This window comes from Engystomops pustulosus, chromosome 2 (assembly GCF_040894005.1).
Source record: "Engystomops pustulosus chromosome 2, aEngPut4.maternal, whole genome shotgun sequence".
Lineage (NCBI taxonomy): Eukaryota > Metazoa > Chordata > Amphibia > Anura > Leptodactylidae > Engystomops > Engystomops pustulosus.
This window is the reverse complement of record NC_092412.1, coordinates 127,172,972-127,186,899: the sequence shown is the minus strand read 5'-3', so window position 1 is coordinate 127,186,899 and position 13,928 is coordinate 127,172,972. Positions and strand designations below refer to the sequence as shown.

General features: G+C 39.5%; 1 protein-coding gene across 7 annotated transcripts in view; it reads left to right on the top strand.

The window, feature by feature from the left end:
- The window catches only part of LOC140118429 (ras GTPase-activating protein 4-like), a 132,012-nt gene that overhangs the window by 89,944 nt on the left and 28,140 nt on the right, over window positions 1-13,928 (top strand). For 6 of the 7 annotated variants that reach the window (XM_072136329.1, XM_072136334.1, XM_072136331.1 and 3 more), the window contains 3 exons: window positions 1,718-1,799; window positions 5,389-5,520; window positions 12,834-12,925. In XM_072136329.1, coding sequence (XP_071992430.1) covers window positions 1,718-1,799; window positions 5,389-5,520; window positions 12,834-12,925 — 306 coding nt within the window. The remainder of the gene's footprint in view (window positions 1-1,717; window positions 1,800-5,388; window positions 5,521-12,833; window positions 12,926-13,928) is intronic. The other variant, XM_072136332.1, reaches the window with a different exon arrangement.

The following is a 13,928-nucleotide window of genomic DNA, read 5'->3' as shown; positions in this document are numbered from 1 at the left end:
ACCTTAGACTTAAATGCCAAGGAAAACATTAATTCAGATCAGTTCTATAATTCTGTTTAATACCCAAGTGAATTAAATTGATGTTTATTTTCTTATATGCTATTATCAGATGTTACTCTTCCATATTTTCCATTATGTTATGTGGAAAATGATCACTTTTAAAGGCTGTACATCCAAATCTTTGTGACTATTTTTTTAGACAGCAGCTGTTTTTAAGGCAAACATGAAAATTAGAAAAAATAGCAACTTTGTGTTGGCTATAAGTTTGAGTTGAAGGTTTGGGCGCTGTCATGTTGGTTTTGATCATCGCTGCCTGTGACTCCATTATATTATACAGGCGGGTCCCTACTTAAGGACACCCGACTTACAGACAACCCATAGTTACAGACAGACCCCTCTGACCTCTGGTGAAGCTCTCTGGATGTTACTATAGTCCCAGGCTGCAATAATCAGCTGTCTGTAATGAAGCTTTATTGATAATCCTTGGTCCCATTACAGCAAAAAATGTTTAAACTCCAATTGTCACAGGGGCCAAAATTTTTTTTTGTCTGGATCTACAATTATAAAATATACAGTTTCGACTTACATACAAATTCAACTTAAGAACAAACCTCCGGACCCTATTTTGTACCTAACCCGGGGACTGCCTGTATATATAAAAATAAATAAACAGTAAAAATCATAAACATGTTACGTATTGCCGTGTCCCAAAATGTCTGATCTATCCAAATTTAATAACGATTATTCCCGGTGTGTAACAGAAAATAGCCATTTTGCAAAATATAAAAAACTCAATAAAAAGTTATAAAAAGGTTGTACTGTCATCAAAATGGTAGCATTGAAAACATCAACAAAATTCGCAAAAAATTACACCACACACAGCTTCGTACACTACTCTCATACAAGTATGAAAAAATTATTAGCGCCAGAAATAGCAAAATAAAGAATTTTTTTTTTTTTACAGGAGGTGTTAATTTTTGTAAATCAAGCCCTCATACAGCTCTTTACATGGAAAAATAAAAAAGTTATATATTAAGGCGGGGAGTGAAAAATGAAACCGCCTGGTCATTAAGGGGTTAAATGGACGTAGAGAGAATATCATCAATGCACCATTAATTTTATTATAGGGTCTGGTTCTATACAGGTTTTATTACCCAATCATCTTAGCCTGGTTTCAGAGCAGTAGAGGAATTTTAGAACGTAGGGGCTCCTTCCTCTCCTAATTTTGATGTAAACCAGGAATGGCTCCAATACACTGTACACCATTATACTTTTCATTTTAGGTTCCACTCTGGTTTTGGTTTACAAATACTGGTGGCAGATGAACCCAAATGTTAAGCTGCCGAAAGGGTTTATGCTGTGTAAATAAAAAGATGCTGATTTACAATAGGCAATTATTTTTTGGACACTAAAGGATAGCGGTGAGTTCCAATATGAAGTTTACAAGATGTTGGAGGACTCTTGTGTATCACATACCTAACAGAGTCATACTGTCGGCTTAGCTTAGCATACAGTAATATTGTTCCAACACAGTTGTGATGTATTCTTAGTGCCTTCACAGCCCATGCATACCCTTTTAGTGCCCCTTAGCAACATAATGCCCCTTTAGTGCCTGTCCCACAGAAACAGTTAAAAGGAATTCTCCTTCAGACTGTGCTGTCAGAATACAGAAAGTAAGTAATAATTATAAATGACAGATTTTTTTTTTACTTTGCAGAGATTTAGCAAGAAAAGATCGGAACGGAGCTTCAGACCCTTTTGTCAGAGTCCATTACAATGGCAAAATACAAGAGAGCATGGTACATTTATACTATTATGTACTTTGTTATTGTATTCACCACTTTGTCCAATTTACTAAACCACCTGAATATTATAAAATGTGACACAAAGATGAATGTACAATATCTTGCTTTGAAACTGATAACTTCTTAAAGGGAACCCGTCACCAGGGACCTCATTTTCACTAAAGATATCAATATGTCTTTCTGCTTTCTCTTAGCATTTGCATTACACTATAATTGTGTGTTATAACTTACATTGCATCCTGACAGAATCCTCTGTGTAGTCCCAGGGCTTGGGCTTTGATTTGGCTGCATTTCAAAAAAACATGTGACTTGTCTGTGTTACTCACTCCTCAGCTCTTGGCCTTTGTGCTCCTGTACAGCTCCTTCCTCCTGCTCCTTCACAGAGGTCACAGCCTGCTGAGTGGGAGAGTGAGGAGCTGTGCAGAACAAAGTCACATGTTGTTTTTTGAAATGCATCTAACCAGGATGCAAGGTAAGTTATAACACACAATTATAGTGTAATGAAAATGATTAGAGAAGGCAGAAAGACATATTTGCAATGCAGGTGTGATGGGCTTCTGCAACCTGTCTTTAGTGAAAATGAAGTCCCTGGTAATAGGTTCCCTTTAAAAGAAGGTTGGGCTGATGCTTTATCTGATTTCTATGCTTTATACATCAGTTTAGACATACTGCTGCTCTGTCACCAGATTTAATCACCCTTTAATCTACTAGCAACAGTATATTAGTTATTGAATATCCTTTCTAGAATTCCCTCATTTATGTGAAATCTTCACAGTTTGATGAAAAAGAGGAGATTTCTTTCTTTAATATTACAGCAAAACATGTTCATAGGTACTTTAAAGGGAACCTGTCACCAGGAGACCCATTTTTAGCACTCCCCCAGTCCTCACAGAGCATAATACATACACTGCCAAAGTGTTTATGTATTAAAAATTGGTTTTACAGAAAAAAGATATGTTATATTGTACCTTTCATTAGCATGTGCTGTATGACTAGGCAGTTGCCAAATGGGAGGATCTGGAAAGGAGCAGTTTCCCCCTCACAGCTTCTCCATGTGACCATGGGAACAGCTTCTCCATGTGACCTTTTCACTTGGCTTAGCGACGCCCCCTGCTCCTCTACAGCCAATCCCGAGTGAGGGGAGTTATTCATATATTTGAAATGGTCACATGTTTCCCAAGGGTGAAGGGGGGACTGCTCCTTTCCAGTCCCTCCTTTTTGGCAACTGCCTAGTCACACAGCAGATGCTAATGAAAGGTACAATATAACATATCTTTTTTTCTGTAAAACCTATTTTTTATACAAAAACACTTTGGCAGTGTATGTACTATGCTCTGTGGGGACTGGAGGAGTGCTAAAAATGGCTCTCCTGGTGACAGGTTCCCTTTAAGATATGGATGTCTGAATTGCCAATCCCCCTTTAGCCTAGGAATTCTAGAAAGGACATTTTATAATTTAACTGAGGGAGCTAGTAGTTTAATAGGGTAAAATCTGGTCAAAGTGTCCCGTTATATAAACAAAAGCTCATCATGAAGTTGTTGCGTTTAAAGCTGATATTTATAGTAAGGACTTCTCTAGGTCCAGTATACTACAGTATTAATACAAATCTTATCCAGTGGTTGGCTGAAATGTTCCTATCTGAAGATAAATTTTTGAGCTATTCACTTGGCACTAGTATCTATTTCTTATGAATATATTCCTAAGTTGTGCCTTTTTATTTTCTTTGTCGAAGCAATTTGTAGAATAATAGTTATAAAATCCTTGCCAAGTGGTTTGAGAAAGAAGCTAGAAATGTACATCTAATGTTTCTACTCCTATATTTTCTGTCTGGTGTGTATCATAACAATGCAGAGTGTTCATACTATTTCATACTGTGAGCTCCATCTCCCTACCGTATATATACTTGAGTATAAGCTGACCTGAGTATAAGCCAAGGCCCCTAATTTTACCACCAAAACTGGGACCCCCTGTAGTATAAAGCCAGCCTGCCCCCTGTAGTATACAGTCAGCATGCCCACATGTAGTATACAGCCAGCCAGCCCCATGTAGTATACAGCCTGCCTTCCCCATTTTAGTATACATCCAGCCCCCAGTAGTATATAGCCAGCCTGTCCCCATTAGCTTACAGCCAGCCTGCCCCCTGTAGTATAAAGCCAGCTTGCCCCCTGTAGTATACAGACAGCTCCCTATAGTATACAGCCTGCCAGCCCCCAGTAGTATACAGCCAGCCCCAGTAGTATAAAGCCAGCTTGTCCCCTGTAGTATACAGCCAGCCAAGGCCCCTGTAGTATACAGCCTGCCTAGTCCCCTGTAGTATACAGCCTGCCCAGTCTCCTGTAGTATACAGCCAGGTTGCCCTTTGTAGTATACAGCCAGCTCCCTACTCTATACAGCCTGCCAATCGCCAGTAATATACAGCCAGCCCACCCAGCACTTAAAAAAATAAAGTTATATACTCAGCTGAAAAACTGGGCTTATACACGAGTATATACTGTACATATATTTCTCCACTCTGCCTTCAGCATACTTGAAGTTGTCCCAATTCAAATGAACCTTAGCACATAGCACATAGAAACACAGTTCTGCTGTAATGAGAATAGTTTTCCTCTAATATTGCATTGTGTTTCTAGGTGTCACAGAACCGTATATATTTATTCTTAAAATTTACAATTGGGAATGGTACATTGTATCTAAAAATGTCATTGTTTCTGCAACTTAAACAGTGGATCTCTGGTTTGTGGCATCTAGAAGCACATAATGCCATTTGAAGTGGGCCGCTGTCTATACATGTGCTATCTGCACAGGGTTCATAAGATGTATATAGCCGTATGGTGGATGTGAATGGGTTATTGTTGCCAATATTTTTGTGAATAAATGACTAATGCTTTGAGATTAAAGAGAAAGGACTGTAGAGACAGAGGGGCTCATTTACTAAGGGTCCGAATTGCGCATTTTCGTCGGGTTTTCCGAATATTTCTGATTTTGCGCCAAATTGCCACGGGATTTTGGTGCACGTGATTGGATTGTGGCGCATCGTCGACGGCTTTCACGCGTCAAAAATCGGGTGGCGTGGCCGTCGGAAAACCTGATGGATTAGGAAAAACCGCAGAATTTTTTTTAAAAAATTGTATCGCAAGAATAGCACTCGCATACACCGGGATGAAGAAGGTGAACTCCGGCGGACTTCAGCGCAGTAGCGACACCTAGTGGATATCGGGCGTACAACCTTAGTGAATCCCGGCAGACACGAATCAACTTCGGACAACGCGCTGCTGGATCGCGAATGGACCGTGTAAGTAAATGAGCCCCAGAAAGTTATTGATTCGACTGCACTCAACAAAATTATTTTTATTGACGCACAATATAGTATTAATTAAAGATCCTGCAACTCATGAGTAGGCCCTTGAGTAGGATTTTTCCTAATAATGAATCCTCAAGAATCCCATAGATGAAGACTTATCGCTACACTTCAGCAATATAGTGCCAGAATAAATATTGCATTATTGTAACATTTAGTAATTGATTCTCACTTTATCCTAGTCAAAGTTATTGATTCCTATCATTTTGAACTTCATTTTCATAGGTTGTAAAGAAGTCATGTTACCCCCGGTGGAATGAAGTGTTTGAGTTTGATTTGGACGAATCTTTCAATGAAAAGTTAACAATAGAGGTTTGGGACTGGGACCTTGTTAGTAAAAATGATTTTCTGGGAAAGGTAAAATAAAATGTATTACAGCCTAAATAATATAAAATCTGTTTTCACCTGGAGGTACCTGCTTTCTTAGGCTGTACAGTATTATACTACTTAGAGCAGAAGTCTCTATTTCTTAGATGCCTGTCTTGCGGAAATGTACTACTGTATCAACTATTGAACCTATGGGATTTTTCTGTAGCTACTATTTCACTCAGCCTCACATACATAAACAGACTTTTTGTAGCCTAAACTCCTCACTTCTCCTTTTACCTACATTTTCCAACCCTTTTCCCACCCCCCATGTCTTTTTCATACCTCCTTAGAATAGATTATCAGTATGATTGTTACCTTCCTGTGCTTGTCACCATCACATGACTTTTTGCTCACTCCCTCATATTTTATGTGCAAATTAAGCATAAATCACACCCTCAGACCACTAACTATTCAATTTCAGGCCAACAGGTACCCCACTATACACATACTCTCTGCTCTCCAGCAGTCACACAGCTTACAACCCTTTACCAGGCTATGGATTCATAGAGCATACAGGGGGCGAGATTAACGTAAACTCTTTAATACAGAGTGAAGAATGTTATTTGTTTCCAGAATTTCTACACATTCCCTGGTCGAGGAGAGATATGGGGAAGATGTGTTTATATACCCTTGAAGGCTGGATAGCCCTGGGCTGGTGTCAGAGGTTATCTTTGCTGTAGCACTCCCATCTTACCTTAAACTCCAGACACTTAAAAATAGCCTATTACCCTGTGGTTGACCCAATTTGTAATATTTCATTAGAATAATGGTAAGAGCCTGACACCCAGAATGTACATTGAGTTCTTTGGCACCCCAGCTTTACAGTGGAGGGGACCTCCTGCTTCTGGCACAATCCATTGTATCACTTTCAGGGCCCAATGACATACTGATGGTAAGGTCATTGGTATGAAAATTGCATGCAGCCTTTTAGACCCCTTTAAGGGATTGCTGGGCAATTGAAATTTTGAAAAGTGAAGAATAGGGTAAAATAAAAAGTCATACTTCCCCACCGATCCTTAGCCGCCCCCATTATGATGCTTCCCAAACCCCTTCCCTTCTTTACTTTATGGCCCCTACACAGGAAATTCCACCAAGTCAGTCATCGACCAAAGAAGCACTGGGAATCTGTGAGGTAATAGCGTACACTATTTGCAGCCATTTTTACCCCCAAATTTTAACCGATAGACAGCTCTTTTTTTTTAATAAGTGACAGTACCGTAACTATAAATATTTTCAAAAAAGTAAATTACTAAGTGTGGCTTTGTCAGCATGTACATATTTATTATCCAAACATTCTGGCTTGGCGTTTGGATATAAAGGCACTGTGTTCTGTGTGTACCTGGATGTTTAGATTAGTTAGGTGTCTTAATGTGATAAATGGCACACTTCCAGTATGAAGCTATACAACATATTTATTTCTGACATCCTTATCACAAATTAAAGGTGTGCGTGTTAGTAACCTGGAGGCTAAAGATAGTATCCTAAGCGTCAGTCTTCATCCCCATAGTTCCAGAATCACTACAGCTTTAGCTGGAGACGTACAAGAAATAATTGGCTGTTTAACGATGTTTTGTTCCGGTAGAACAGAAATGAGTTCAGTATAGCACACCAAGAGAAATTAAAAATGATTAGAAAAGGGAAAATGATTTTTCAGACGCTGAATTTAACAAAGCGGTGCAACTGCTTTTGTGCATTACTGGCAGGGGGTTAGTTGCTTCATATTGCTGTGCTAGCGAGAGAAAATGAGATGCTATTTTTAGACATGTGTCTGTCCAGCAATATTGGTATTTTTTCTCTTGTGCAGTGTACTTTTTTGTCTGAGACTGAATAGGCCTATTGTTCTGGTAGATTTAATGATACTAATCTGAACATACAATTGTAATAATTTTCAGAAAGCTACTAAATGAAAAGTGATTTAGGCAGAACACTTAATCATAATGAATAATATATAAGTTAGCTTTATGTATGTACAGTCTTCTGTTTGGTAGATATTGGTAGATAATGGTACTCATTTTTCAAACCTTATGCTGATTTAGTGCAATTTTGTCCAGACTTGTACACCCATTTTATGCTTCTTTTTTGGTCATGGCTTTTCTTTCTGGTCTCTAAAATAAACTATAAAACTTTAATAAATTTGACTTATTTCTACGTAACCAAAGATTATTGGTGCCTGAAAGTCCAGGTCAATTTTTGCAGTTCTGTTGAATATTTTTGGAACAGCTTTACATATCATAACAATTTTTACTTAGTTTTTTTTTTCATGTGAGACTATGGCTCAGATTTACTATAGCCCCTGTACCAGTTTTCCGTCTGACTTTGTACTTTCTTTTCAGTGCAAACTGCTTGCACATGTATTTAAGAAACATTTGTGTTGTGGCAGCACCATTCTACATTGAATGGAGCATTCCTGTGCACAGTTGGACCGTGCAACACATTTATCAAGCAGGCCCCATGTTAAAGGTGCACCAATAAAAAGATGGTGCACTCTGTCGGAGCAGTGCAGGAAGTGCCAGATTCATGAAGAATGAGTGCCACAAGTCCTGAATCTGGCACAATCCACAGACAAACTGCGGTTTACACTATGTTTGCTAATTGTGGGCCTATAACAAAAAACTAAATTTTTTTTTGTTTAAATATGTGCATTGTCAATCCATCACCATTCCCAGGTTCAGAGGCAGAGGGTGCATGTACTTTTGCTGTCGCACCAATTCTCTGGAATAACTTTAGCATCCGTGGTTGATCCAGCTCACAGAGGGTGATGATTATCCTTACCTGGTGCACAGGAAAAGCCTGAGGGTGCGTTCACACATTGCAGTTAAAACTGCATCGCAATCAGCGTTGAGGTGGTTTTAGGTGCAGTTTTGTCAATTGAACAGGTGAAAGACATTTGGTGAAATGAACGAGTGAATGACATTTGTGGAGCAGGTTTCCCCTTCAAAATAAAATTCACTCGTTCAGTTCATGTCTTTCACCTGTTCAATTGACAAAAAGCTTAACTGCAACGTGTGAACGCACCCTCAGGCTACTACAGGCTGCTACAGCAACTTCAAATGGAAAGAGGACCCGGCACTCATGATTTAGGTGAAGAAATCCTTTTCTTTATTGGTTAAAATCCGACATAGCGATCACAAATTCAGGTACATTGTAATATTAGCGCTCAAAGCGTTTTGGTGAATAGGCTATTCGCCGAAATGCGTTGATTGCTAATATTACTATGTACCTGAATTTGTGATCGCTATGACAGATTTTAACCAATAAAGAAAAGGATTTCTTTACCTAAATCGTGAGTGCCGGATCCTCTTTCTATTTATATTCTCTGGAATGCCCTTCCCTGGACTTAGACTAATACCCTCCTCCAACATTTCAAAAGTGCTCTTAAAACCCATCTCTTTAGGCAAACCTATTGTCACAGTGGAAGAACAAACGAAGGTAAGCTCCAGCGAGGATCCAAAAATGTGGGAAGTCAAGAAAAAATATATGAAAAAATCAAAAAAATGGAAGCATAAAAACTAACTTTTAATTCATGAGGTTAAAAAAACCATGTGCACATGGGAAAGAAAAAAGCCATGACGGGTTTCGGAAGTCAATCCTTAGTCATACTGGCGTGTGTGCATGTGGGAACTTGGGGCATTTAAAGTCTAAATGGAAACACCCGGTATGCATGAGAAGAAGGAAGTGACGTAATGGAGACACAGTATCAGGGAAAGAGGGAAAACCCGATGTGGACAGAAAATGTTTACAGATGTAAAATTGTAAACAATGAAAAGATCTAAAAAGATCAGGCAAAACTTGAAAATGCGGTAGGTATGAACTTAATAGAAATGACATAATAGAGACACAGTATGAGGCAAAAAAAAAAAAAAAAAAGGGGAAAAACCCGATATGGAAAGAAAAATGTTTACACGTATAAACAAATTTTTTTGCTTTTGACAAAGAATTTTATTTGCAGGTACAAGGCTGCCCTATGGGGGCCAAGTTCTCGCCCTCTCTAGCTAATTTATATATGGCATGGTGGGAGGAACATTATATATTTACGGACACTAACCCTTTTGTTAAATCCATAAAATGGTATGGTAGATATATAGATGATTGCATCTTGGTTTGGTCGGATGACATATGTAACATTCCCAATTTCATCAGTTACATTAACAACAATACTCTTAATCTGACATTTACTCATCATTTCAATACTACCTCCATACATTTCTTGGATATCACTTTAACAGGACACAGCTCTTCCCACTCTGTGTCCACGTGTCTGTATAGAAAGCCTACATCAGGCAATACCACTCTTCATGCAAAATCCTGTCATCCCAAGCACACTATCAGGAACCTACCAGTCGGAGAGTACATCAGAGCACGACGCTCTTGCTCCGACTCTGATACATTTGTCTCTGAAACCCATACCATGGACAACCGTTTCAAACACAGGGGTTACAACACACATACCCTCGAACGAGCTAAAAGAATAGTAGACACTAAACCCCGTCTGGAATATTTATTTTCACAGCAAAACCGTAAAAAACAACAGCAAGCTAATAGTGTAACTTTCACCACAACTTACAGTGAAGAATTTTCCATGGTCAAAACTATCATACAAAACAACTTACCTATTTTATACCAGGATCCTATAGTAAAACAAATTCTGTCTAATGGTGTACAATATGTTGCCAAACGTGCTTCCACCATAGGCAACATTGTTTCACCTAATATGTTCTCTAGTGCTGATATTTCCAGCACACATACTAATACCTGGTTACACCTTAAAGGCAATTTTAAGTGCGGTCAGAATAGATGCACGGTATGCAAATTCATGAAAAAGTCTGCCACCTTTCAAAGCTATACCACCGCTCACCAGACATTGTACAATATTAATAAATATGTAAACTGTGACAGTCACCATGTGGTATACCTTATCAGTTGCACATCGTGTCATCTACAATATGTCGGATGCACAGTGAGAAAATTTAAAATTCGTCTACAAGAACATGTAAATGATGCACACAAAATGTGCTCACGAAACATGTCCAATGTAGCAAAACATTTCAAAACTGTTCATTCTGGCTCTTTCACACATATGTCGGCATTGGTTATCGAAAAAGTTCCCCCACCTAAAAGAGGAGGCGATTGGCGCAAAACCCTACTCACTAGAGAGGCTTTTTGGATACTTACTTTAAATACTAGCCATCCACATGGTTTAAACTTGCGATCCGACCTCATGTACTTCTATTAAGTCTATACCTACCGTATTTCCAAGATTTGCCTGATATTTTTAGATTTTTTCATTGTTTACAATTTGTTTATACGTGTAAACATTTTTCTTTCCATATCGGGTTTTTCCCCTTTTTTTTTTTTTTTTGCCTCATACTGTGTCTCTATTATGTCATTTCTATTAAGTTCATACCTACCGCATTTTCAAGTTTTGCCTGATCTTTTTAGATCTTTTCATTGTTTACAATTTGTTTACATCTGTAAACATTTTCTGTCCACATCGGGTTTTCCCTCTTTCCCTGATACTGTGTCTCCATTACGTCACTTCCTTCTTCTCATGCATACCGGGTGTTTCCATTTAGACTTTAAATGCCCCAAGTTCCCACATGCACACACGCCAGTATGACTAAGGATTGACTTCCGAAACGCGTCATGGCTTTTTTCTTTCCCGTGTGCACATGGTTTTTTTAACCTCATGAATTAAAAGTTAGTTTTTATGCTTCCATTTTTTTGATTTTTTCATATATTTTTTCTTGACTTCCCACATTTTTGGATCCTCGCTGGAGCTTACCTTCGTTTGTTCTTCCACATTGTCTCGGAGCGGCCCGACTTCTTTGCTCCGTGCGCCCGATCCTCATATGGCCTCCTACATGTCGGTGAGCTGAAAGAAAGACTTTATTTCCTTTTATTGTCACAGTCTCAGGGTAATAGTCAGTGGACTCCCTGGACCACCGCGGGAGATAACAACAACCCGGGAGCGGAGTCTAAGTGAACTCCTGGTCTTCGCCAGAGCCCACCGCAAAGCGGGATGGTCTTGCTGCGGCGGGGAGTCACCAGGTTTCTCCACGGGCGCGACCAGGCCTGCGGCGGCAGCCAAGGTAGGGAGACGGGGACCTCTGATGGCAGGCAGGACTTTGGATGGCTGGCAGGACCTCGGATGGCTGGCAGGACCTCGTATGGCTACTGGATTACCGGACCGCCACAGGATACCAGGATCGCCACAGGATACCAGGATCGCCACAGGATACCAGGACCGCCACAGGATACCAGGACCGCCACAGGATACCAGGACCGCCACAGGATACCAGGACCGCCACAGGATACCAGGACCGCCACAGGATACCAGGACCGCCACAGGATACCAGGACCACCACAGGAACATGGGAACAACACGGGAATCACAGAATCCACTGAGGCGTCTGGAAACGCTCGGGAACACGGAAGGAACACCAAATATCAAGTTCCAGGCTTCTGATGGCTGGTTCAAGCAGCATAATTTTTATTTAAATTATTGATTTTTATTAAATTATTTTACATTGTTCCTTTATAAAGAATGGCTGGACCATTGTACAATCTCTTTTACCTCTTGTGTCACCCCCTCATCCTCATAGAATGTAAGCTCTTGTGTGCAAGGCCCTCACTCCTATTGCCCATACTGTACTCTGTAATGTAATATTATATTTGTATATGTCCCCTATCAATTTGTAAAGCGCTATGGAATTTGATGGCGCTATATGAAGATTATTATTATTATCTGTGCCTTTAGCTGTCCTGAACCATGGTACCTATAAATATTATTCTGGTGCCCTATTAAAGAGGAGAATCGCTAGGTGAAATAGAACCGGAGATATCCACAGTTAAATTAGCAATTGAGATGTGTATTTAATAATGGATATTTTCACAGTATAGTGGAATTTTACAGAGGAGTTGTGTGTGTCACCAAGGATGAAAAGATGCCCCAACAATCTTTTAATAATGCAGTACATTTGAAGTTTCCTGAGCCATTCACCAGCCAGTATCCTTGTATGCATAGATATAAAGTTAAGTGTGTTGATTGTGGGTTAGTGTTGGATGACAGTATCATTAGATAATAATGATTTTCAGTACTTCACAAGAAATATACAATAGGTTGCAACGTGCCTTGAGAATTGTATTAAAAGAAATTATGCTGATAGTAAAGTAACATATTGTTTTATCAGATAATGTCAATATAATGTGAAAGTAAAAAGGTACAGATATTTTTGTAATGTAGAAAACCATCACTCCTTATTATTTACTCCTTATTATTACACTCCTTTCATTTTTTTCAGGTCCTGATTAACTTAAATGGACTTCAACAGGATTTACAGGAAGAGGGATGGTTCAGACTAAGTCCTGGAAAATCCAAAGCTTGCATGGATGAGTATGTTTATGATTATTATTTAATTATTGTTGTCTTTTTTATGGTGTCCCTTTGTTAGGTTGCAGGATTTTTTTCCTTTTCCTTAGATGCATTGTGTACCTCCACCCTGGGTAATAAGTATATACGTAAAACAGTTCAATGAGTCACTCTTTGGAAAATTCAGCCAGGAAAATGTCAGACCATTAGAAACACATAAGAAGCACTTCAGGAAGCATTTAAAATCTTTACGTTAGGTTCTTTTATTAGCGCATTCATCTTCTCCCTAAAAAAATGTATTTAGAGGAAATAGATGGGTCTCTTTGGAATTTACTACTTGTGTTAAGTAAATATTCTGTACTTTGAAACTAAGGATTGTAGAGTCCAGTAGAGAAGATTGATCCTTGTGATGTGTTAATCCCCTTAGTATGAGACATTTGACTTTCAGCAGAAGTAATTATAGTGCAATGTTTTGTGGCATTCCAAGCTGAGGGAGATCATTTTCAGTTTGTGTAGTTTAGGAAAGCTCACCAGCCGTGGATCTGTTTTACTTCACCATGGTTTCTGGCACCCAAACATACACTTTGGGCTTTGATGGATTGGAATTATAAAAAGAAACGACAATTTCTAGGATTGATTTTGGTGGGTTTGGCCAGCCATCTACCATGTGGCTTATTGACTACTTACTGTTGGCACTATTTGTTTATTCTCAAGAGACAACCACTTCTAGAGGAATCTGGCAAGGTAAATGTGTCAGGATTCGGGATGTGTGGACCAATAGACCACCGCGGGAGGTGGTACCACCGGACACCTGGGACCGGAGTCTAAGTGGCACCTGGTCTTCACCAGAGCCCACCGCAAAGCGGGATGGAATTGTTGGGGAGGATACCACCAGGTCGTTCCACAGGTGCCACTAGCCCGCAGTGGCAGCCGAGGTCAAAGTACCTTTACAGAAGACATCCTCGTGGTCGAGTTCAGGGCAGGCGGCAGAGATGCAGAGTCAAGTCCAGTCCGGGATCAGCAACGG